A 21,736-nucleotide genomic window follows, 5' to 3' on the forward strand; every position below is an offset into this window, starting at 1 on the left:
CGGACGATGTCTCCATGTCCAGAACTATTCTTGTACGCCAAGCAGATGAAGACAACACACTCAAAGGAAGAAACATCTCACCTTGACTCGTGGGCCAACACCAACAACATGCTGTTAAATGGGAAGAAAAGTCAAATGCTACAGATATGTCTCTGCAGATCTGTTCCCAGCCCACCAAGGCTAACCCTAGGGGGAGCGTGCGTACCCTGGGTTGACAGTGCAAAAGGCCTTGGCTTCATCCTCGACAAGAACTTAACCCTCCAAGAACAAGTCACTTCTATGGTCACAAAAGCCTCTCGCAGACTTCATTATCTGAGGCTACTCTCTAAACAAGGAACCAGTGTTGCAGACTTGGTCTTGGTATACCTGGCACTTGTGCGTCCTGTACTAGAGTATAGACATGTCCTACTTGTCGGATGTAGCAAGGAACAGGAGCGTGCGATGGAGCGGGTCCAACGGCGAGCCCTCCGCATCATCAGCCGAGCTGGCAGGCGTGACGTTCCCGAACTACCCACCCTGCAGTCGAGGCGCGAGGATGCCGCTGTGAAACTCTTTAGACAGATGCTCCAGGAGGACCACCCCCTACACGACCTCGTCCCTGTCTCTAGAGCTAACGCCACTGGACGCTCTCTTAGGAACAAGAACACTATATCCATCCCCCCCAGCCAGAACAAAAAGACTCCAGAACTCGTTCCTACATCAGTCTATCAGACTATACAATCAGACTGTGTAAACGTGTCATATCTGGGATGCCCTGTTGATTTAATGTATATATTTTAAATAGTATGTATATATGTGTAATATATGTTATGTACCTTATCTTGCTGTTATTGCTGTAAATACCAATGCCATTCAGGCAACACATTTTTTGTATGACTGTAACGTTGGTATGAAATAAAGAATTGAAATTGAAAATTCATTTGTTGTTCCCACCGTGAATCAAGCAGAAGTGCGGGCTTTGGCGTATTTTTGGCGTGTTTTTAGAATTATTATAGAGTTTAATAGAGTTTCTGGTATTTTTTCTTGTGGCAGTCTCTCTTTTGAGTAAGCCTCCCCCCCCCCAAAAAAAGCCTTAAAGCACGCCAAAAATAAGCCAAAGCCCAAAGCCCTGCTCGGAGAGTACAATCTGCCCTCCTACTGCATCATTCGTAAGTGGTTGTAAAAACTGACCTGCCACGAAGGGAAGTACAATGGCAACGACCGCAAAGACCAGACCACCAGCGGTCAGCCATAGATTCTTGCACCACCGGGACCACTTGGTCATGTTGTAAGCGCTTGTTTCTGCTGTTCATGATCAAAGAAAATGCGTGTTTAAAAATGTTCGCAAACGTAAAGCAATGTGCAACTTTTGCATGAAACATACATACAGTGGTCATCTGACAGTGGTCAACAGATGTCGGAGGAAATCCAAATTACTTGCTGTGGCCTTATATAAAAACTGAAATGGAATGAATTTTAATAAAGAGAAAATGGGTCAGTTGCACAATGAATGAAAATTTTTATTTTTCAAAGTTGTTCAGTGAAAAATAGATGCTGAAAGAAATGGTAGTAAGCCTAGAACAATGCAGGTATTATTTCTTGTTTTACAACGTTTATGGTGACAAAACTTGAAAATGTATAAATCTTGCTTTTTTGGCCCACCTTGTTTTTTTAAAGATTTCATTAGATGTCGAAGGATGTCATCCATAAAAACTACCTGCTGTGGCCTTGTATAAAAACTGAAATGGAATGAATTTTGATGAAGAGAAAAGGTGTCAATTGTCTCAGACTGCAGAGTGTCACAGTTTGAAGGACAGTGAAAACATTGGGCAAGGACGCCCACATATTCCACATTTTTCTCATCAACTGTCTATAGATACCGGTGAATTAAGATTTTACAAGAAGCAAAACACGAATACTCTATGAAAAATTATTTATTGTTACTATATAATTTTAGCAAGATCAGCAATCGGCAAAATGACCGTCCATCCTCTCAATTGTGAAAGGGTGGTATAAAAAGTTACTGGGATGGGAAAGAATTTGTAATGCACTATATGCATGTCAAAAGCAGTGGAGGACAAAATACACCTCAAACTTCCCCTTTAACGACAAGGAAAGAAAAGAGCCGTTTAAAAAAGCCACCAAAATTTCCAAACCTTTACTGGCGAAAAGAATACAATAACCCTGTTAACCTCTCAAAGCCCACCTGTTGTAAAGAAATTTGTACACTTTTTTTCGTATACTACAGCTTCAAAAAAGTTAAACTCCAAAAGTTTAGATTGTATAGAGTAGTCAATTGTTTTGAATAATAGAATAGAATAGTCACTTTTGTACGTTGTACATATATTGTCGGGCATGAATTTGCAAAATAACCGCCAAAGATACACGACAGTGTTTAGCGTGTGTCTTTTCGCATTTTGCGATTAAAATTTCCTCCAAATTCTCCCCCAGCACGAATAAATAAATGATATATGTAATATCAATGAACATATACGGGGCATTATTGAAAAGAATTTATCATGATTAATCTGATCAACAGAAAAAAAAGCACACAGGCAAAGATTTAAGACTTGATTATTTAGTACATTTATTTAGTACTTGTAATTATTTAAGATTAAAAACGTGTGAAGCGGAAAAAATGGTGTTAAACGTTATTTTTTAAAGAGGGTGCTAGACCATTTTTTATCAAAGAGAGATTCAATTTATTACAGTTTGGTAAAAAAATGCACTAGCACCCCCTTTAGCCCATTTTGTTTACTAGAGAAAGATTTCAGTACTATTATTTGGAACAAAATGGGCTTAAAGGAGTGCTAGCACATTTTTTTACCAAAGAGAGACTCAATTTATCATTTTTTTGGTAAAAAAAAGGGCTCATATAAAGGGGATGCTATCCCATATTTTTACTAGAAGGAAAAAAGATGATAGACTTGATGATTTCATAATCTGGTAAAAAATGCGTCATGGTTTGTTTGCAATCTTTAGCTCATTTCAATGCAGTTAGCACGCTTTTCCAGGACAATTTCTTTTGGTAAGTACATAAATGGGATAAATAACCAAAGCTAAGATTTAAGCAACCGTTTCTAGAAGACGTTTTACCTGTTTTGGAGACGTACATCGGGTTTGGTATTTTCGCGGCGGCGTCAGCACATGGCCTCCAATCAGTCTGGTCTTCCTGCTCGGGTGTGGCACCTGGAGGAAAATTACAAAATAATAATGAATGAATCTTTATCGCATATTCTTGCCGGGGTGGGGCACGTAATTTCATATGTGACCAAAAGATACCTAAAGGGTATAAAACATTGAGTACAATTCTAAGTGCTACATTCTAAGTGCTAAAAGTCTATATATCATATAATATGTATAATGCAATGTATAAGCATTGTTACAACGTACCTGTAAGGTTAGGTCAAGTATTAATGAAGCTGAAATACTTTTCAGAAAGTCATCATCAAGCATAAAATAACGTATTACAAGAAAAAATAGTTCTCTTAATTTATGGAACTAACCTTAAACAGAAATTAAATACCACGGCCTCCAGTGGCCTCGTTATTTATTTATTGATTTATATACGTGTACACTGTATAGTTAGTTCCACTTCTTTACATGGATATAATTGGTCAATGGATACAGGGCCAGAGTGAAGCCTTATGCTAACCTCCTATACAAAAGAAACATAATAAACAAGGTACTAACATAGGAACACAAGAGTGACCTGAGACTCATGCAAAACACATACAATCAAAACGAACCGCAATAAAGATAGACAAAACTAGGTAATCACTATTTGGTAAATTGTTAATAACTAATTAATCGCTGAGAAGATTCTCCGTAACAGTGCGAGGCTAGAAAGCAGTTTTTACCTGCTCCAAAGATGTGCGGCATCGCGTTCGGCACACCGGTGGCGTCCGTGAGAGAAATCAAATCAGTCTGCTGGTCTTGTTGATTAAGTCCGAGACAGAAATTGTGGAAACAGAACATGTACATAATACATGCAGGGGTGCCAGAGTATACAGTGCAATTTTACGAAATACAGCGCAATTTTACGGAATATAGTACAATCGTATTAGTATACAGTGTAATTTTACGGAATACAGTGCAATCGTATTAGTATACAGTGGACTTTTGCTGGTATACCGTGCAATTTTACTATTGAAATTGCACTGTATACTAATACTATTGAACTGTATTCCGTAAAATTGCACTGTGTACTCTGGCACCCTGAGGATTGAGCGTGCTGGAGGCACAAACTACTAGTACTGGATATGCAAATTGGGTCGTTCTTGTGCCATAGTGATTGACAAGACTGCAAACGACTACATTTTGGTTCGATTTCATGCCAGGCCTGCTCTGATGATTAATATGATTTTAAGAGTAAATATAAGCTTGACGAAATCTATTTTTTCATTCCATGAGTATGCACAACCCGGAGCCTACACAGAAGGCTAGCGTCATTGCCCTATGTTTTCACTGTCCATCAAACTGTGACACTCTGCAGTCTGAGACTCATTTACCTTTATTTCAAACCTATATTTCAAATCTTTCCCCCTTTACAAAACTGGACCTATCAGGATTGTTTTGGTACACATAGTGGAAGGTCGACTCCAGCGTTTTAATGAACCAGAGCCAAAATATTGAAATGACACCAGGGTTTCACCCCTTGTTCAAGTGAGTCCGTCCATCCAGTCAGTATATTTAATAACAGGGCACCTTCTGCGCCACGCCAAGGTTATATTTTCGTTAGCGTTCGTGTGTGTGTGTTTAAGTGTGTGTGTGTGTGTGTGTGTGTGTGTGTGTGTGTGTGTGTGTGTGTGTGTGTGTGTGTGTGTGTGTGTGTGTTTAAGTGTGTGTGTGTGTGTGTGTGTTTTGGGCCCCTGGCGGCTTGTTATTGTACGTACTGCAGCTCAACGTCCGGTTTTAATATCTCATGATCTGAACATGCCAGAGACACGAATTTTGAATGGTAGGTACACATGTAATCCATGCAAATGAGGATCTTGATTTCATAATCAATCACATTTATAATACGTCAACATTCGTCAAAGTAACATTATTTGGCGAAGGTATTCCCTAAGATATTACCTCTGCTTAACTCATGATCTGTACTTATAGCTCGTAACAGCTGTTAAGCCTTTCAATCATTCATTCAATAACAGAAACGTCCTGCTAGTTTCTCGGAAAGACCGCAAAACAGATCGTACGCTTTGTTTTCTCTTGGCATACTCCCAGATCTGCGGGTGTTTCCAAGACGTGTTTCGGAAATGTTCAAAGTTCAATCGGCCACGTTAAGACACAGGTCACAGAAACTTTGAAAGATGGATTCGCCTTGGCCATCAAGCTGTAGTCTTCTTCGTTTTGGTTACCGTCTTGGAAAACGTTGGACAAACCCGACAAACACAGCTATTTCTGTTTTAGCATCTAGACTTTTAAGTGGACTTTTCAAACTGGTTTTCTTTTCTTGTAAACGACAGTCTGAAGCTGAAACCAGAACCCTTTAATTACGTGCTGAACATTCATGGCCAAAAACCCACGCACCGGATGCCCTGCTCAAGTCAACGGCCTCAGACATCATACGCAAGCGAAAAATTAGGACCGCAAACATGTGCTCGTTGAGTGACATCATCCAACCTATAAGAGCAGTTACGTGGGCCAAAAGAAACCACATGCTTCTGTGAATTACTCTCAACCAGAGCAGTGCTAGTTGTAAGCCGCTCTTTGTTCAAGATGAGTGGACAAATAACGACGGTCGTGGTCGCAGTGTCCGTCCTGTTTCTCCTGACTGTCTGTTTAGCAGTAGAACATGACGGCGACGAAAGCTCTTGCTCGAAGTCAATGTCAAACAGCAACGTGAACAACATCACCGTGCTGGCTCCACCGGGACCGAAGGGGGACGCGGGACCGCCGGGCCCTAGGGGCATTCGCGGGGAGAAGGGAGAGACGGGCCGTCCCGGGAAGCTCGGACCACAAGGACCGGAGGGACAGAAGGGTGCGGTAGGAGCCCCAGGCCAAAAAGGCAGCAAAGGCGATGAAGGTTTGGGCGGAGGAGCTGTATATGTAAGATGGGGGCGGACATCTTGCGAAGAGGGTACGGGCACAGTGACGGTGTACTCTGGCCTGGCCGGCGGAACGTGGTACAACCAGAAGGGCGGGGGAAGCAACTACCAGTGCCTTCCTTCAGATCCTGAGTGGGGCTGGTACAAAGATGGTCTTGAGAAAACCCGGGAGGCTTACATGTACGGTGCTGAATTCCAAATCGGCTCGGATTCGCCGTACGACATGGGCGCAATTCACGACCGCAACGTGCCATGTGCCGTCTGCCACAGCCTCTCCCGCCGCGCGCAGCTGATGATCCCCGCCCGGAAGACCTGCCCTGAGGGCTGGACGCGGGAATACGGGGGCTACCTGATGGCTGGCCACCACACCCACAGCCGCACGGAGTTCGTGTGCATGGACGGGGAGCCCGAGGTGCTGCCTGGCGGAGAGCGTAACGAGGACGGCGCGCTGTTCTACATCGTGGAGGCCCGCTGTGGCTCGCTCCCGTGTCCGCCCTACGTGGAGGGGAGAGAGCTAACATGTGTCGTGTGCACCATGTAGACAGCAAAAAAACGGCAACTAGACAGTCATTTTTAGAATGTACCATAGGTACCATATTCGAGATCGAATCATCAGACTTATTACTACAAGTTTGTCATTTTATGCATCCCTCTGTCTATTAATGTTCAGTTATGGAAATGTTTGATTTAAAAGACATCTAATGTCCGTAGTGTCTTTGGACCAAATATTGCAATCATTATGAAGTACCTAAATCTTTCTTTAGGCTTCTATGAATGCATGTTATGCCAAGTTTACAATGGCCGGCCACAGTATCAGTAAAGTGACAGATTAAAGGCATACAGTGTAATTTCCGGCTGGCAAAGGTTGGTTTTCAAATTTAATTTTCTGGTCATTGATTTTTTAATGTACACGTAGTAAGTTAAGTCAATTCTATCCTAAAGCACACTGGTATCTGTGAGGCAAAAATTTGATATCGCTGACAGAAAACGGTTGCTTCTGTTGTTCGTAGCCATAGGCTGGTTCTAGCTATTTATGGGTGGTAACCAAAACATAAAGAGACGCCTCATGTACATGTAGTTTGCTTTCGGCTATTTCAAGCACTTCATGTATGTAATGATGATAAAAATGTACTAAAATTGTAGTAAATATCGATATCAGAATATTTCTTGTGTTGCCGCACTGAAATTGCATTGGATGCCGTGGCCATGGTATTGCAGGCACATTCAGGCGCCTGGTCATATTACTAAGCATTAGCAGAACCAATATGCCCTATTTACGTAACTTCAACCCTGATCATCATCAGAAGTTGATAAAAATCGGGGCCAACTGTGTATATTATAGCTGAGTTCTTTTATCAACACAATCATACAGCTCTCAGACTGTTGCACAAAACGTAAGAAACATCTGGTGTATTTTCTCTTTAGTACGTACACATGTAGGCGTTTTGAGTGGGGATACTGCTTACAGCCTAGTACAGAGGAACACTTTGTGCTTGTGATGAAATTCCGATGTCAGTCTTTTTTACAATTGAGTAGTTGGACCAATTCCAAAGTGAAGAAGTGGGCTGAAAGCCAAACGTAAGTGGCCGGCCAACATTCCTGTAGTGAGATAGAAACGGGAAGGTACAGTAATACATGTAGTTCAATATACACGCATCTAATGATTACAATAAACATTGTACCAAGGAGCTGTAAAGACTGAAACGTCTTCTTTTTTTATGACAGTGTTCTAAACATTTCGCAGCCCTTCTAGCTATAGCTTGTAGTGTGGCGTTTGATCCGGCTGCTAATGCCACAAAAGGTACGGGTCTGGATGTGATCGAAATAAGCTAGGGGGACGCTGACTTTCCAACAAATCTAATAGCGATTTTTCGTGCTCCCAAAGAAGTTGTGGACCTTGTGGTAGAGTTGACGTAGAATCTGACGTTTTGGGGTTCGAAGCTCTACCAGGCTCCAGTCTCCTGTCCTTGGGAAACGTACATTGTACTCTGCACACTAGCCTGCTTTTCAGACCTGTTTTGGCTCCCGAGTCTATATCCCCTCAGCGGTGAGGATTAATAGACTCGGGATCGGGAGCTAAGATAGCCTGGGAACCAGGCTACATGTAACCATGGAGGTAGAAAAACAACTAACTCCATGAATACAACTATTTCTTCACCTGACTCGGATGAAATTGAGTACCTTGCTTTGGATAGCGACGTCCCCTCGGATAGGACCGTGTTCGAGAAGCTCTAGGGCCACACATTCGTTATAGATCACACCAAACGAAAGAGTTAAGCGCAGTCCGGTGCGAGTGCTTCAAACCTTACAGTCACTCATGTACCAATGAATAAATATATAAAAAGTCGGTGTGAAATACCAAATAAATACCCCTGATACTACATGGGGGTTCCCAAAATACGCAAGACAAGGGATACGGGTGGGAGGGGTTGATATACACGTGATATGTGTAGAACCTAACTTTAGCCCCGAAAAATGACCCCAACTTTAATTCTAACCCTAACCATGCATAGCACTAATTTCCAGGCACACATAGTAATACGCCAACAAAGCTTAAGCAGAAATGTGTTGGGGCGGATATTTGGCGTCAGACCAAAATTTGAAAGAACTTGTTGTATTCTCATAATCTGCTAGTTAGCTCATTATGTTAGGAGACCATACGCGTTTATTTACAATACGTACGTTTATTTGGAGAACGTTACGCGTTAAGTAAGAGTACATACGTTGAGGTACAGTTAGGAAAAGAGAAGGAGGAAAGAATAAACTATTAAAGGAAACACTTATTAATAAATGATATCAGCTTAGTTGTAACTGATTTTTTGGGGAAACAAGATCCAGCAGGATGTTTTCTGTGTTAAAACGTTTATTGCAATTGGTGAAAGTTTGATTTACTTGTAGATCAAATGAAGACTTAAAAAGCTACACCTTTCCTCGTCATGAGGAAATGTCATGGAAGCCAATTTACATGCTGAACCTTGGATAAAAAGTGACCTGCCTATGCACATCAATCAAATTTCTATATAGCAACTTTCTGTACAAAAATGCAGTGCACTGCGTGATTCCTGTGAACATCCTCCACTTACCTAAACTGGTACAAAGGGTGCTGCATTATCAATCAGCTAGTAAGTGTTAAACATGGCATGGTTGCTATTGTTTCTAAGAAGGTGGATTTTGCACCCTCCCATTCATTTTGGGAAGTTTAACGTTGAGCTACACCTACATGACTTGTGCAACATTGTACAGGCTGTTTTGAATTGCAGATTCTGTGATTGAGGCACAGTTGGCTTGGTTGAGAAAAGGTCTCGAGCGACGACCCTTTCTCCAAATGACAGTAAAACACTTCTTGGTTTATCCACGTTACCAGGATTGTGGATTGTTTTGAACTGCATGTTCTGTGAGTGAGGCACAGTTGGCTTGCTTACACAAACGTCTTGTGTGATAACTCTTTCTCCAAAGGATGGTGAAACGCTTCTCAGTTTATTCACGTTACCAGGGTTGTGGACTGTTTTATACTGCAGATTCTGTAAGCGAGGCATGGTTGGGTTGCTTATCTGAATATCTTGAGTGATGACTCTTCCTTGATAGCCCGTGAAAATGCTTCCTGGTTGATCCACTATGCTGGGATCATGGGCTGTTTTGAACTGCAGATTCTGTGATTGAGGCACACTCGGCATGGTTGAGAAAAGGTCTCGAGCGACAACCCTTTCTCCAAAGGGTAAGAAAACACTTCTTGGTTTGTCCACAATCTCAGGGTTGTGGACTGTTTTGAACTGCATGTTCTGTGAGTGAGACACAGTTGGTTTGCTTACGCAAAGGTCTTGAGCGACGACATTGTCTCCAAAGGATGGCGAAACACTTCTCAGTTTATCCACAATACCAGGATTGTGGACTGTTTTATACTGCAGATTCTGTGAGTGAGGCACGGTTGGGTTGTGAGAATCTTGACTGACGACTCTTTCTCCAGAGCCTGTGAAAATGCTGGGGTGGTGGACTGTTTTGAACTGCAGATTCTGTAATTGTGGCACACTCGGCTTGGTTGAGAAAAGGTCTCGAGCGACAACCCTTTTGCCAAAGGAAGACAAAACGCTTCTCGGTCTATCCACAATGGCGGGGTTATGGACTGTTCTAAGCTGCGCATTCTGTGAGTAAGGCACAGCACCAGTACCATTCTTCTCACAGACTCCCCTCAGTTTCGTGTTTGTTGGGATGTTTAGAGGAACATCACCATGTTGACTTGTGTCCCGGATGGCAGTAAAGTCTCCAAAGAACGTCTTTTGTTGATCCCTACTGTTAGGGTTGCTTGGAATTTTGTATCTTTCCGGGTCCTTTCTAGCAAGAGGATAACGAGGCTTTCTACTCTCTGCTAGGCTGTTTTCTGACATGGAAAATGGATGAAGATTTGCTGGAGAGGAATCAATTTTGGTCTCTAGAGCCTTGTTTGTGCTGGTTTTACTTTCAAGTTGGGGTTTGGTTTGGACTACATTATCACAGTCACCATTCTTTGATTGGTCTCTTCCTGCAGCTGGCAGTGTACTGCATTCTGAAGCTGGCATCTTCATTTTTGGTGTTTCGAGTTCTGTGACATCAAACGTGTCTTTAAGCATGCTGTATAAAACTGGATCCTTCTTCTTTGCACAGCCCTCTGAACTGTCATCACTTAACGTGTGGGCAGATGCAGTTTGTACGTCCATCTTTGATCTCTTCGTCCAAGGAAACATCTCTCCTGACAATTTTCTTTTCCTCCTGAATCCTTCATCATCATCACAGTGGGCACCAGAGCTGGCCTTTGACCTAACCTCTGACCTTTCACCTTCCAGGCAATCTGGATCATCCTGGATCCAACCCATTGGGTCCCACACGATAGGATCCTCATCCAGATCTTCAATGGTTGGAATCCCTCCCAGTTCTGTCTCAAGCTTTTCCAGAAGCAGTTGATTCAAGTCCTTTTCAATTACTTCCTTTGGGATGCCCTCGGATGGATAGGCCTCTTTATTTATCACTGTTTTCTTGTCCACATCACTGGTCTGCAGCCACTGACTCAAGATCGGCAGTTCAGCTTCAACTGTTGTCTCGACATTGCCACAACCTGAAGCATTGCTATCATGCAAAGAAGAACCTTGCATTGTAGACGCTGACACAAAAGTATTGCTGATAGGTGTACAAGATACTTTCTCACAAGTGGAAAGTTTCTCACTCTCCGTGTCAACCTTGGTAATGCTTTGAGAAGCATGTTGACTACTGTCTGCTGCTGCTTCAAACATGTCACTTTCTTTGTCTGTTACTTCACAGGTTGCGCTGCCTTGCAAAGTCTCTTTCTTGTGGACCATATCATCACTGCTGGTGCTAACAGGTGTCTTTGTGGAATTTTCAGATCCAGATGCAAGTGCATCAGTTTCCCCAGTCTCTGTAGTATGACGTCCTGTCATTGTTTCTGAGTTCTGCAGTAACTCTGTACAGGCCTCAGCGACGTTCAAGAACTTGTCAGCATTCTTACTGTTGGTGCTAACAGCTGTCTTTGTGGAATTCTTTGATCCAGGTCCGAGTGCATTAGTTTTCTCAGTCTTGGTAGTATGACGTCCTGCCATTGTTCCTGAGTTCTGGAGTATCTCTGTACAAGCCTCTGTGACTCCTTTGATGTTCAAGAACCTGGCAGCATGCTGGACTTCTGTCGCATTTTCCTTGGTCAGCTGGATACGGCAGGTGTACAGGTAATCCAGGAGGTGGGCAAACGCTGAAGCCGTGAGATTTTTGTTATCCAGTCTTACATTTAGATTACCACTAAGTCTGGGCTTTCCACTGATCGCAGTGAACAAAGACTGAAAGGACCTGCTGAATGCTGCCAGTACCACTCTAATAGTAAGGCCACACCAAGTAATTTTTATGGATGACGTCCTTTAGAGACCCTAAATCTAATGCGAGAGGGCGGAAAAAAACAAGAAGGGCCCTAAAAAACAAGATTCCTAGATTAGAAATATACTAAGAGACGTCAAATGTTAGGACACAAATTGAATGAGGTGACACAGTGTAACAAGCAAGAAATCTTTCATTCATCATCAAAATAGCAATAAATCAGGTGGAACAGCAGTTGTTGTCCTGTCCTGTTTCTTTCATCACATTTTTGCTCTTTACCCATTTCGCGTTACGGGTTTCACGTCAATCTAACGATTTGCAGCACTGTCGTGACTCTTTGGTCATAGTTACAGGAAGCGGAATTTCTTGTTTTTTTTTCTAGGAACAGGCCAAAATTAATGCGCGCGCGGACGTCATCCATAAAATTTACTTGGTGTGGCCTAAAATGAAAAAAAAAGAATGAATAAAAAGTACAACAAAACAAAACAGAAACAAATACTATTAAATGATCTTTACCAGTAAGTTATCATCCAAAGATTGGGGTGTTCGAAATCTCATTTTCACCCTGAAAAATCGTAGAGTGAAACACATTGCCATCAAGTACAGTAGGGGCATCATCACAGTAGTTTAAACAATGCTTTAAGACCTAAATGTGCCAAGGAAGCTATCCTTGGATGTGCAAAGGCTAGGTGTAACAAGTCACTCTGTGCAATATAGCCAACTGCTGCTGTGCCGCATGCCTACAAAGCTTGAGTGTTATGCCAAGGGGTGGTATTATATGGGATAACTTTGTACTTTTCAACTACAAGTATGCAACTTAGGAAATCATGATTTTATCATCATTCTTATCTACTGGGGGAGAACAAGTGAACGGTGAACCTGTCAAAATTATTTAATGTATTTAATGTATTTTAGACATACTTCAGTCAAGTACTGACAGCTAAAAGACTTAGCAGGATACAAGTAGATAAATTGAGTTAGATACACAGTTCAATTCTATATCACTTTAACAAGCATCATCACAGAACTGTTGCTAAAAGAGTATAGGTAGGTCAACAGTCTATAATATCCTCCTCTTTACATGCATATGCAAAGTTTATTGTCATTCGAATTCACCGAACCTAGCCCTTGTGATAGGCCATTGGCTACATATGTACATGTACATGTAGTTGGGTATTCTAAGGCCTGGTTGTAATTACTATGTCCTTCAATAAAAGCAATACAATAAGATTTTTTTTAAACAATTAGGAATGTAATAGAATCCTTACTTGTGGCATCTAAACTCTTGGCTCTGGACAATGATGGTCACATCACAGAGTTCCCCGTCATTACGCATCTAGTGCAGCCTGCTCAGTAGGGACTGCTCCCTATGTCCAAACGTTGGTGTGATACCTTCCAGGTCTCCAGCCATTTTATCACAGCAGCCTACATGTTGTTTGTAAAAATGAAAACAAGGCCTTTCTCAAAACAATTTTTTTTCGACTGAATGAACACTACATACATATTAAAGCTAACAATGTATATCACTTTTTAAACTGTATTAGTATCAGAATAGACCAAGATATGTAACGTTAAGATAATTCTACACAGCAAGTTAGTTTAAGTGCTCCAAAATTTCCTTTGATGAGTATTAAGTAGTCTACAATCCAACCTTGTAGAGTCAGTCTGTGTTGTAACTCCAATAATGGTCTGCCTCAAAGGCTACCTAACCAATGTACATGTTGTAATACTAATGAGACTGCATTTCAGGCTAATACCATGGGGGTACATTTTGTACATGTAATTCCTTGTACCTTCATGCATATGATATAACAATCTGTTCAAAGCTCCTTGTTTTGATTGAGAAGTTCCCATGATGAGTTCATTTAAAAAAAGAGGGGGGGGGGCGGATTAACTGCAGCAACAAGCGAAAATAGTGCCTGGTTATGTGAGAGAACATATGTTATTGAAAATCTACTTACGAAAATCGTCCTCCTGGAGACATGAGTCGAAGTTTAGACAAAAACCAGTTCGCCACACTGTAGCATTGTGACATGTGAATTCAAGACAACTGCCAAAATTTAATACAACACTCGACAGACAACTTCAAACACCTGACAGCATTCCCGCCAGAAACTGCACTTTGACCTCAGGATAGTGCATGTGTTCAAATGGGGGTAAACATATAAAAAGTAATAATAATTTCACACTTTTCTGAAATGTACTTAGAAAAAATAAATACCTACGAAAAAGCTCTATTCGTATATTTTCAATGTTTATACAATTGTACCCAACTTTTAGTGAATACATATCTTTAATAAGTTAATATTTGCATCTACCTATTTGAGCAGTTGAGTTGGGATATTCCAAACATGGCGGAGGGAAGTGTTTAGAAAATGTTTTCTTTCCCCGAAATTTCTCTTTGACACACAACGCGTCTCCTCGGAAATCTTTAGAAGCTTTGTTTGTCGTCAGAATCCCTTTCCTGGCCTGCTCTTTCCTGGATAGAAGGGAAGGTTGTCTGAAAGGTACATTTTTCTTTTATTTTTTGTCAAGTCAAATTATGTTGATACGGGTCCGGACTCACTCAGGCCATTGATCCACCCACACGCCCCCTGGTAGTGATGCATACCGGTTCACTGGACTTGGATCCGGACTTGTAAGAATGTTTAGGTTCAAGTCCAAAAAAACCTAAAAGTCAAGAACCGAGTCCGGACTTATTACCATAAAAGACCATTTCACATACCCCTTTTCTTTCCAAACCACCTGAAACCTTCCGCAGATTGCAAAATCTTTGCTGCAAAATGAAGAAAACATTGCCATCGGGCATCATCAAGTGTCGGCCTCCATGTTATATTAATTATGTGGCCAAAGTTTCACCCAGACAACATTGCAAGGTTGCCAATATGCAATTTTGTATATGCCATGGTTTAGGTCCGGACTTACAAGTCCGGAACTGAACCTAAACCTCTGGACTTGAATCCGGACCTGAACCTGAAATTGGGTTTAGGTATGCATCACTACCCCCTGGTCTTTTCGATTTGATGGTACACACATACCCACTGGGTTAAATACAGGTCACAACAAAAGGATGGAATATAGATAACGTTGCATTTATACATCGTCAACTAGCTACAATCAAGTATTAAGTTTCTTAGTAATGGTAAAAAGGTAAGAACAGATATGTTTCAAATTATACAGAAGGTTTGTCTAAGCTCATTAGAAATATAAATTTATCTGTACAGCATAGATGCATAAAGAAGGGGAACATAGATTGTTTCAGATTATAAAGATCTGCTGTGGTATATAGGATCTTAGGGGAGGGTTTGAACAAATCTGGATTGGAATTTAGGGACAAAACCTCATGATGTTGATGTAACGTTTATTCTCTTCCAACCCACTCATGCTACCTTCATTTTTTCACATGCAGCCCATTGACTTTATTCTCTCCTTTCTTCCGGCTTCCTATAGGACTGTTGCTCAATTTTCCAGACCAGTGGTGAGAAAAAAAAACTGTTCCAAGATGGCGGCGACAAAGGAAACCACCTTCAAGTTTCCCAACATGGCCGCCAGCTTCGTCAAACACCTGAACGACATGCGTCAACGGGGCCAGCTCTGCGACCTGACCGTGGTTGTCATGGGGATGCAGTTCCCGTGCCACCGCGCCGTCCTGGCCGCCAGCAGCTCGTACTTCCGTTCCGTCTTCACGAGCGGCGGTGAGGTCCCCAACGAGCTCCACCTCCCCACCCTGAAAATCGAAACCTTCTCGAAAATCCTGGACTTCATGTACACGCACAAGCTCACGCTGAACGCGGGAAACACGGGCGACATCCTGGTCGCGGCCACCATGTTGAACCTGGAAAACGTGGTGGACGTCTGCTCGCAGTACCTCAAGCGCAGCATGGCGTCCATGGCCATGGCCGTCAACTCGTCGGAGACCCTGACCGCCACAGCGTGTTCCAGCACGGAGGGAGGGTTCCATGATCGGGCGAGACAAGCGGCGCCGATCGCGGACAGTCAGGAGGATGGGATAGACTACTTCGGGTCAAGCACGTCCTTCCAGTCCGGTCGTTCTGTCGGCAGTAGTCGAGTCGAGTCGCCCAGCGCCAACCCTCACTCCACAGGATCCCCACACAGAAAGGACCCCAACCCCCATGGCCAGGTAAAAATAGGAAAGTCTTACCAGTGTTCTCACCAGGCTGTTTGAATGTAGTGATTTAGTTCCCTACACTGTCTTTCAACCAGTATTTTTGAGGAAAACAGGCTGTGACCAATTCAAGTGATATATGTATCAGTACAACAAGGGTTGTTGAAACATGAATTAGTATTTCACAGTTTGGGTATTTCATACTTTTAAAACTGCAGAAACAGGCCCCAAGATGACTTGTTTATTTTCTACTAGGTTATACCCTAAAATTCAGCCCAAGGTCCTTCCATTAACCAGTTTTCTGTCAGAATTTTGGACATTTTTATCCTCCATGAATCCTCCATGAATCCCATACATTGGGATAATTTTGTTTCAATGTGTAGTGTGTACATTACTAAATTGAACAATCTGGTTTCCAAGCCTTAAAACTGCATATTATGTAATTAGATGCCTTTAATTTAAACAATGCAACTACATTTTTGTACTAACACAGACAAGCACATGACAGCATCAGAACCAGTCATTGTTGACAGACAGTCACCAAAACATCAGATGCAAAAACCCTGACTGGTGTAGAAAGAAGAAACTTGTTATACCATAGAAATATTGATTTAGATTTTAAAAAAGAACCCCTGTCCACTCTCTACAGTGGGACATGCCAGTCCTGAAAGTGGAGCAGGATCAGATGGACCCGTCCGAGGACAGCAGCACCTCTTCAACTGCTGGGGTCGAGGCGAGGTCGGCACCCATGCAGGCGCAGAGCAGATTTACTGCTGTCAGAGAGAGGGCAGTAGACACCACAGGGGATGGACTGCAGTTGCAGCCTGGTAAGTAGCTACTTCTCTTAGATGAGGAAAGACCGATGGTTCCAATGTGTTCTGGACATTTTTTTTTAAAGATAAGGCCACGCCATCTTAATTTTATGGATGACATCCGTGCGTGCATTGATTTTAATCTGTTCTCAAAAAAAAAAAAGATCACGTCCCTCGAGGCTCTGGCTTGGCTCTAGGCCTTTGTAGTCCATGAAAAAAAAAAGGACCATGATAGTGACAATGCAGAGCCGGTGGTAACCCTTGAGGATGGCACCCAGGCTGCCAAAGTTCCGCGGATCAAGAACTCAGTACATACGTACAGTGCCGACTCATAAATCCGCAAAAAATGGCATGTGCCGGCATGTCGTACATGTCGCTATGCACTGCTGCAAATTCATAATACCAGCTTTGTATTCCTCTGGTTTAGCAGCATTTTTATTTTTGGCCGGATTTAAAAAAAAAATATTCAGGGCTCGAAATTAACATTGTCCCAGTGTCAAATGACACTAAATTTTCAGCTTGGGACAATTCAAATTACGTTTCGGGACAATTTTGGGGCAATTGGAAAATTCTAAGACCATCCACGTCATTTGGGAACGCGATCCATCCATCCTGCGGCAGACTGCTGGCAGCCTATAAATATATAATACTCTGACAAACATTTAAATTTGACCAGTCAGGGATTCCAAATATCAGGGACGGTGCCATGCCCATGATATTATCATGTATTTCCCTACATTTACTAATAAAGTGGACTTCATGTTGTACAAATTCAGTTGTTGTTTTCTTATTTTTGTCATCAACTTATTTTCTGAAAAGCAGGCTGGGACAGTCCATCTTCAGTTCGGGACAATTGAAATCTATGTTCGGGACAATTCTGGGACAATAGTGAAAAAAGTTAATTTCGAGGCCTGATATTATTCGCCCGCGCCCACTAGTATGGAGGTCTTTAGAGGATGTCATCCATGAAACCAAGTCGGTGTGGCCTAACTACATGTAGCAAGAAATCTTGATGGAATTGACCTGTTTGTAACTGATTTTGGCAGCATGACAGTTTTTACGCTGTGAATTATGTTTTCTTGTTCTCTGTCTAAGAAGACCACCTTTCCTATGCCCCATACGTGGTTGTCTTAGACCTGTTTGACTGTACTTGTTAATTGCATATAAGCCCCCCCCCCCCTCCAAAATGCTGCTAAACCACAGGAATGTAAAACTGTCATGGTGTTGTGAATTTGCGGTAGTACATTTTATGACTTTTATGACAAGCTGGCTCATGCTGGCTATTTTGTGGCATTTATGAGCTTTGGCAGCCGGGGTGCCGTCCTCCTTAGTTACCGCCAGCTTCCTATTGTCACTAGCTACCATGGACTACGGAGGATGGCACCCATGCTTGAGCCTTTAGAGCAGGTAAATTTTTATTAATTTATACACTTTTTTTGAGAACAGGCAAAAATCAATGTGCATACAGATGTCATCCATAAAATTAAATCGGTGTGGCCTAAACGAGGAAGAATTTAGCACGAAAGTTAATCTGTGTTGGTACAAATTCCAAGAGTAGACGGGTCGATTCCGTGAACAAGGTTGATGGAGTCAACCGAAATTTTGGGGTAAGTCCCAATTCTGTGTTAGCTAGTCTTGAAAGTTAAACTTAAAGCTTAGTCTTTATTTCATGGAATTTGTTTCTGTTGCTCCAGGTGTAACTTCGTGGTCCACAGATGGGAATGTGCTACAGAGAGATGGCAGTGCCACACTGTCAGCTGCACCTACACATGACCAGTACAGCCCTACCCTCCAGGTAAGTGCTTCATATTCATCTACTAAAGCCACGTTGATTTGATTACTGTAAAGCACGATATGTTTTGTGGTACTTTTATATTTTTCAGTTTTCGTGGTCACTTTTGTACCAAGAACGTATTATCATTTGTCGACTTTTTTTTGCTGTACCTGCCGCCACACACTGGTTGGGAAGATTTCAAATTGAGCTTGCTGATTGGTTAGAAATAGGCCAATCACATAACACCATCTCCTCATTATCTTGAACGTTCATCTATGTTGGTAGAAATCATTATGAAGCAAGTTTAAAGTGCAATTTTCAACACAACAAATTGGACAAAAACGGAATGAGCAATCCACAGCTTCTGTGACATCACCGGGATAACACACGTGTGTGTAAAACAGATGCCATCACAACATACACACATAGAATCGCCTGGACATTCAGTCTCACTGGACAAAGTAAGAATCTTGGACACAGAACCAGACTTCTTTGCATGAGGGATTAAAGAGGCCATCTACATCAGGGCATTACAACCATCCCTCAACAGATCGAGACGGGGGGCGCCACAGACTTTCTGCAACCTATGATCCACTGCTCAAAGAGTCACATGTGTTATCTGCGTGGCGTCACGGAAGCGCTGGATTGCTCATTCCTTGACAAAGACTAGTACTGGAGTTGTACAGTCGAAAATTTGGGTCAGTCCAATTTGTTGTGTTGGAAATTGCAGTTTAAACTTGCTTTTTTTTTCTATGCTGTCACCAAGTCCTCAGCTTAGCAGCTGTGCTGAATAATGTTTGCTATACAGGTCGCTGACGAGTGTCGCTGAGGTAGGCATTGACTTTACGTTTGAAGTTCGGAAGATCTCTGGTGATGCTTCATAACCATGTCCTCCTTGTCCAGGTTCCAGGCACGGCCAAGCGTACAGATGACCTTGGGAAGGTGTACTACGCCTGCCCGGTGTGTGACAGCACTTTCACCTGGAAGTCTAGTCTACAGCGCCACATGCACAACCACTCCATGTGGAGACGCCATGTCTGCCAGGTCAGATACCTTTCAAATCAAGCTTCCTGATTGGTTAAGAACATTTTGAATCAAGCTCTCTGATAGGTTAAGAATGTTTGAAATCAGGCTACCTGATTGGCTGAGAAAATTTGCAATCAAGTTTTCCAATTGGTTAGGAATATTGTACATGAAGCTTCCTGATTGGTTGAGAAATTTGGAGTTAAATGTCCTGATTGGTTAGGAACATTTGAACTCAAGCTTTCTGATCAGTTAAGAACATTTGAAACTGAGCTTCCTGATTGGTCTACCTTCACATAATCTAGCCCAACAACTACTGCTCTGTTTATTCTTACTCAAACACATTCAAATTCTAGTATGTAGTGACCATCTGCTCCAGCTCTGTCCTGCTACATAATGTAACCCAACACCACAGGGTGTCTGCTACATCACCAGTTACCATGGTGACAGTCATCTGGTCCAGGTCATTGACCTTTTTATGTGTTTGGATCATGGAGAAGAAGAACAAAATACAAAGCAAAAACAATTATGTCTTTCTTCTATAAAGGTAAACATGAAAAGTAGACTTTTCAGTGATTATGCCTCAATTTTGTCCTTTATTTCTGCCGCCAGGTTTGCGGTAAGTCGTTTGCGCGGATGGACGTCCTGAAGGACCACATGCTGCTGCACCTGGCCGAGAAGCCCCACAAGTGCGACATCTGCGGCCGCAAGTTCACCCACAAGAAGAACCTGAAGATGCACGTGATGCGCCACATGGGCGGGTCCCCCATGACCTGTAAGATCTGCCACTATCGCTACGCCACCGTGGCCGGGCTGCGCAACCACATGAAGATCAAACACGACACGGAGCTGGTGGAAGCGCAGAGCCCGGACGGAGACCGGTCACCGCAGGGCCTCGCCGCACCGTGTGGGGACATGGCCTCATCTTCAGAACCATCGTCTGTTAGTGCGGACCAGAACACCCCCATGGAAGAGAGTGGAAATGGCCCAGAGGACGGGTTAAAGCAAGAACAAGCCATGGAGTAGAGACTGGACTTACATTAGAAAATATATTGTAAGTAACATTTGTACATGCATTATATTGAATTATGACATACCCCCATGCAAAAATGGGAATGGCCCAGAGGACAGACCATTAGGAGTTATACTGTAACATTTGTACATGTATTTTTTTTTTGCGCATGTGCAATTATACTGCAAAATATTTTATTTTATTCACGTGGATTTTTGAGCATTGGATAGGAAGCACTTGTTGTGCTTATGTAAATCCGCTGCTCATAAAACATAATACAAATGTAAACATAAATGACAAAGTATAGCATTAACATAAAATGAAAGTGGCTGGCGCACCAATACCTAGCATGACATTATTGAGATTGGTCAAATCTTCCAGAGTGGTGGATATAGTTAAACACAATATCAAAGATATGGCAGTTGGTAGGGTATGGAAGGGAGGGGCTACCTGTAAGAAGTAAAGTACATAATGTGGCGTCGTTTACGTTGAGTGGGTCGGAAGGTCCTTTCAGTATTATAACATTTGCATTGTAATAAATAGTGTTCTGGTGTCTCATTTGGATGCCCACATTTGCACTCGGGACTACTGATACAGTGATGCTGGAATAGATGGTAGTTCAGCTGGCTGAAACCAAGCCTGAGTCTGGTAAGGTGAGTCACATGGTGTCCGTGGCCGTGAGAGTAGTGAGGATGTCTGGGCATGCTATCAAAGCAAGACTCTAATTCATTTTTGAATGCACGAATGGATGGGGATTCTTTGGCGGTCTGGGGTAACTTGTTCCAAGAGAAAACAGCAGAAGGCAAGAAAGATTTTTTGTACTTTTCAGTTTTGAGGGTAAAAGGGAGATAATTCTGGTCAGTACGCAGGCCATAAGGGGTGGAATCACGGATAAGTGGGGGAACCAAGTCTTGTAGATATTTGGGAACTAAGCCATTGGCCATTTTATAAAAGTGGACAAGTTTGAACTTTTCGCGTCTGTTGGCAAGTGTTTCCCAACCGACGTCACATAGAATGCGGTGGTGATTCGTCCCTCTCATTGCGCCTGTGCAAGCCCGGGCAGCGGACACCTGGACTGACTCAAGGAGGTCTGAATCCTTCATAAGAACA

At 42.5% G+C, this 21,736-nt stretch overlaps 4 protein-coding genes across 4 annotated transcripts in view; 2 read left to right on the forward strand and 2 right to left on the reverse strand.

Annotated features, from left to right (window-relative positions):
• Window positions 1-3,969, reverse strand: part of LOC109481854 (collectin-11-like) — a 9,998-nt gene extending 6,029 nt beyond the window's left edge. The window contains exons 1-3 of the mRNA XM_019784476.1: window positions 3,840-3,969; window positions 3,076-3,168; window positions 1,171-1,284 (exon numbers count right to left, since the gene is read on the reverse strand). Coding sequence (XP_019640035.1) covers window positions 1,171-1,284; window positions 3,076-3,168; window positions 3,840-3,963 — 331 coding nt within the window. The 5' untranslated portion in view covers window positions 3,964-3,969. The remainder of the gene's footprint in view (window positions 1-1,170; window positions 1,285-3,075; window positions 3,169-3,839) is intronic.
• A 1,655-nt stretch (window positions 3,970-5,624) lies between these two features.
• LOC109481856 (short-chain collagen C4-like) lies at window positions 5,625-6,574 on the forward strand. The gene has a single exon (XM_019784479.1). It carries the CDS (start codon window positions 5,701-5,703, stop codon window positions 6,568-6,570), a length of 870 nt encoding a protein of 289 aa, XP_019640038.1. The 5' UTR covers window positions 5,625-5,700; the 3' UTR covers window positions 6,571-6,574.
• A 1,609-nt stretch (window positions 6,575-8,183) lies between these two features.
• Window positions 8,184-13,999, reverse strand: LOC109481781. The gene is made up of 5 exons (XM_019784372.1): window positions 13,841-13,999; window positions 13,148-13,304; window positions 11,657-11,879; window positions 9,520-11,497; window positions 8,184-8,260 (listed from the first exon to the last, which is right to left on the reverse strand). The coding sequence occupies exons 2-5, from the start codon at window positions 13,213-13,215 to the stop codon at window positions 8,184-8,186; spliced, it is 2,346 nt and encodes a 781-aa protein (XP_019639931.1). The 5' UTR covers window positions 13,216-13,304; window positions 13,841-13,999.
• A 192-nt stretch (window positions 14,000-14,191) lies between these two features.
• LOC109481837 (zinc finger and BTB domain-containing protein 49-like) lies at window positions 14,192-20,805 on the forward strand. The gene is made up of 6 exons (XM_019784458.1): window positions 14,192-14,386; window positions 15,330-16,020; window positions 16,655-16,832; window positions 18,512-18,612; window positions 19,495-19,635; window positions 20,227-20,805. Exons 2-6 carry the CDS (start codon window positions 15,382-15,384, stop codon window positions 20,638-20,640), a joined length of 1,473 nt encoding a protein of 490 aa, XP_019640017.1. The 5' UTR covers window positions 14,192-14,386; window positions 15,330-15,381; the 3' UTR covers window positions 20,641-20,805.
• Window positions 20,806-21,736: the final 931 nt, after the last annotated feature.

Source organism: Branchiostoma belcheri, unplaced genomic scaffold, assembly GCF_001625305.1.
Source record: "Branchiostoma belcheri isolate BF01 breed outbred unplaced genomic scaffold, Haploidv18h27 scaffold58, whole genome shotgun sequence".
Classification (NCBI taxonomy): Eukaryota; Metazoa; Chordata; class Leptocardii; order Amphioxiformes; family Branchiostomatidae; genus Branchiostoma; species Branchiostoma belcheri.

What these genes read in the sequence shown, in the direction of transcription:
- LOC109481781 (XM_019784372.1), bottom strand. Translation starts at nt 13,215, where the DNA reads ATGCGTAATGACGGGGAACTCTGTGATGTGACCATCATTGTCCAGAGC. An exon ending in GGTTCTTGAACATCAAAGGA is followed by an intron (nt 11,498 to 11,656) that starts GTCACAGAGGCT and finishes AAGTTCTTGAAC; the next exon opens with GTCGCTGAGGCCTGTACAGA. An exon ending in TAAAACAGTCCACAACCCTG is followed by an intron (nt 8,261 to 9,519) that starts GTAACGTGAATA and finishes GTGTGGCCCTAG; the next exon opens with AGCTTCTCGAACACGGTCCT.
- LOC109481856 (XM_019784479.1), top strand. Translation starts at nt 5,701, where the DNA reads ATGAGTGGACAAATAACGACGGTCGTGGTCGCAGTGTCCGTCCTGTTT.
- LOC109481837 (XM_019784458.1), top strand. Translation starts at nt 15,382, where the DNA reads ATGGCGGCGACAAAGGAAACCACCTTCAAGTTTCCCAACATGGCCGCC. An exon ending in TGGACTGCAGTTGCAGCCTG is followed by an intron (nt 16,833 to 18,511) that starts GTAAGTAGCTAC and finishes CTGTTGCTCCAG; the next exon opens with GTGTAACTTCGTGGTCCACA. An exon ending in GGAGACGCCATGTCTGCCAG is followed by an intron (nt 19,636 to 20,226) that starts GTCAGATACCTT and finishes TTCTGCCGCCAG; the next exon opens with GTTTGCGGTAAGTCGTTTGC.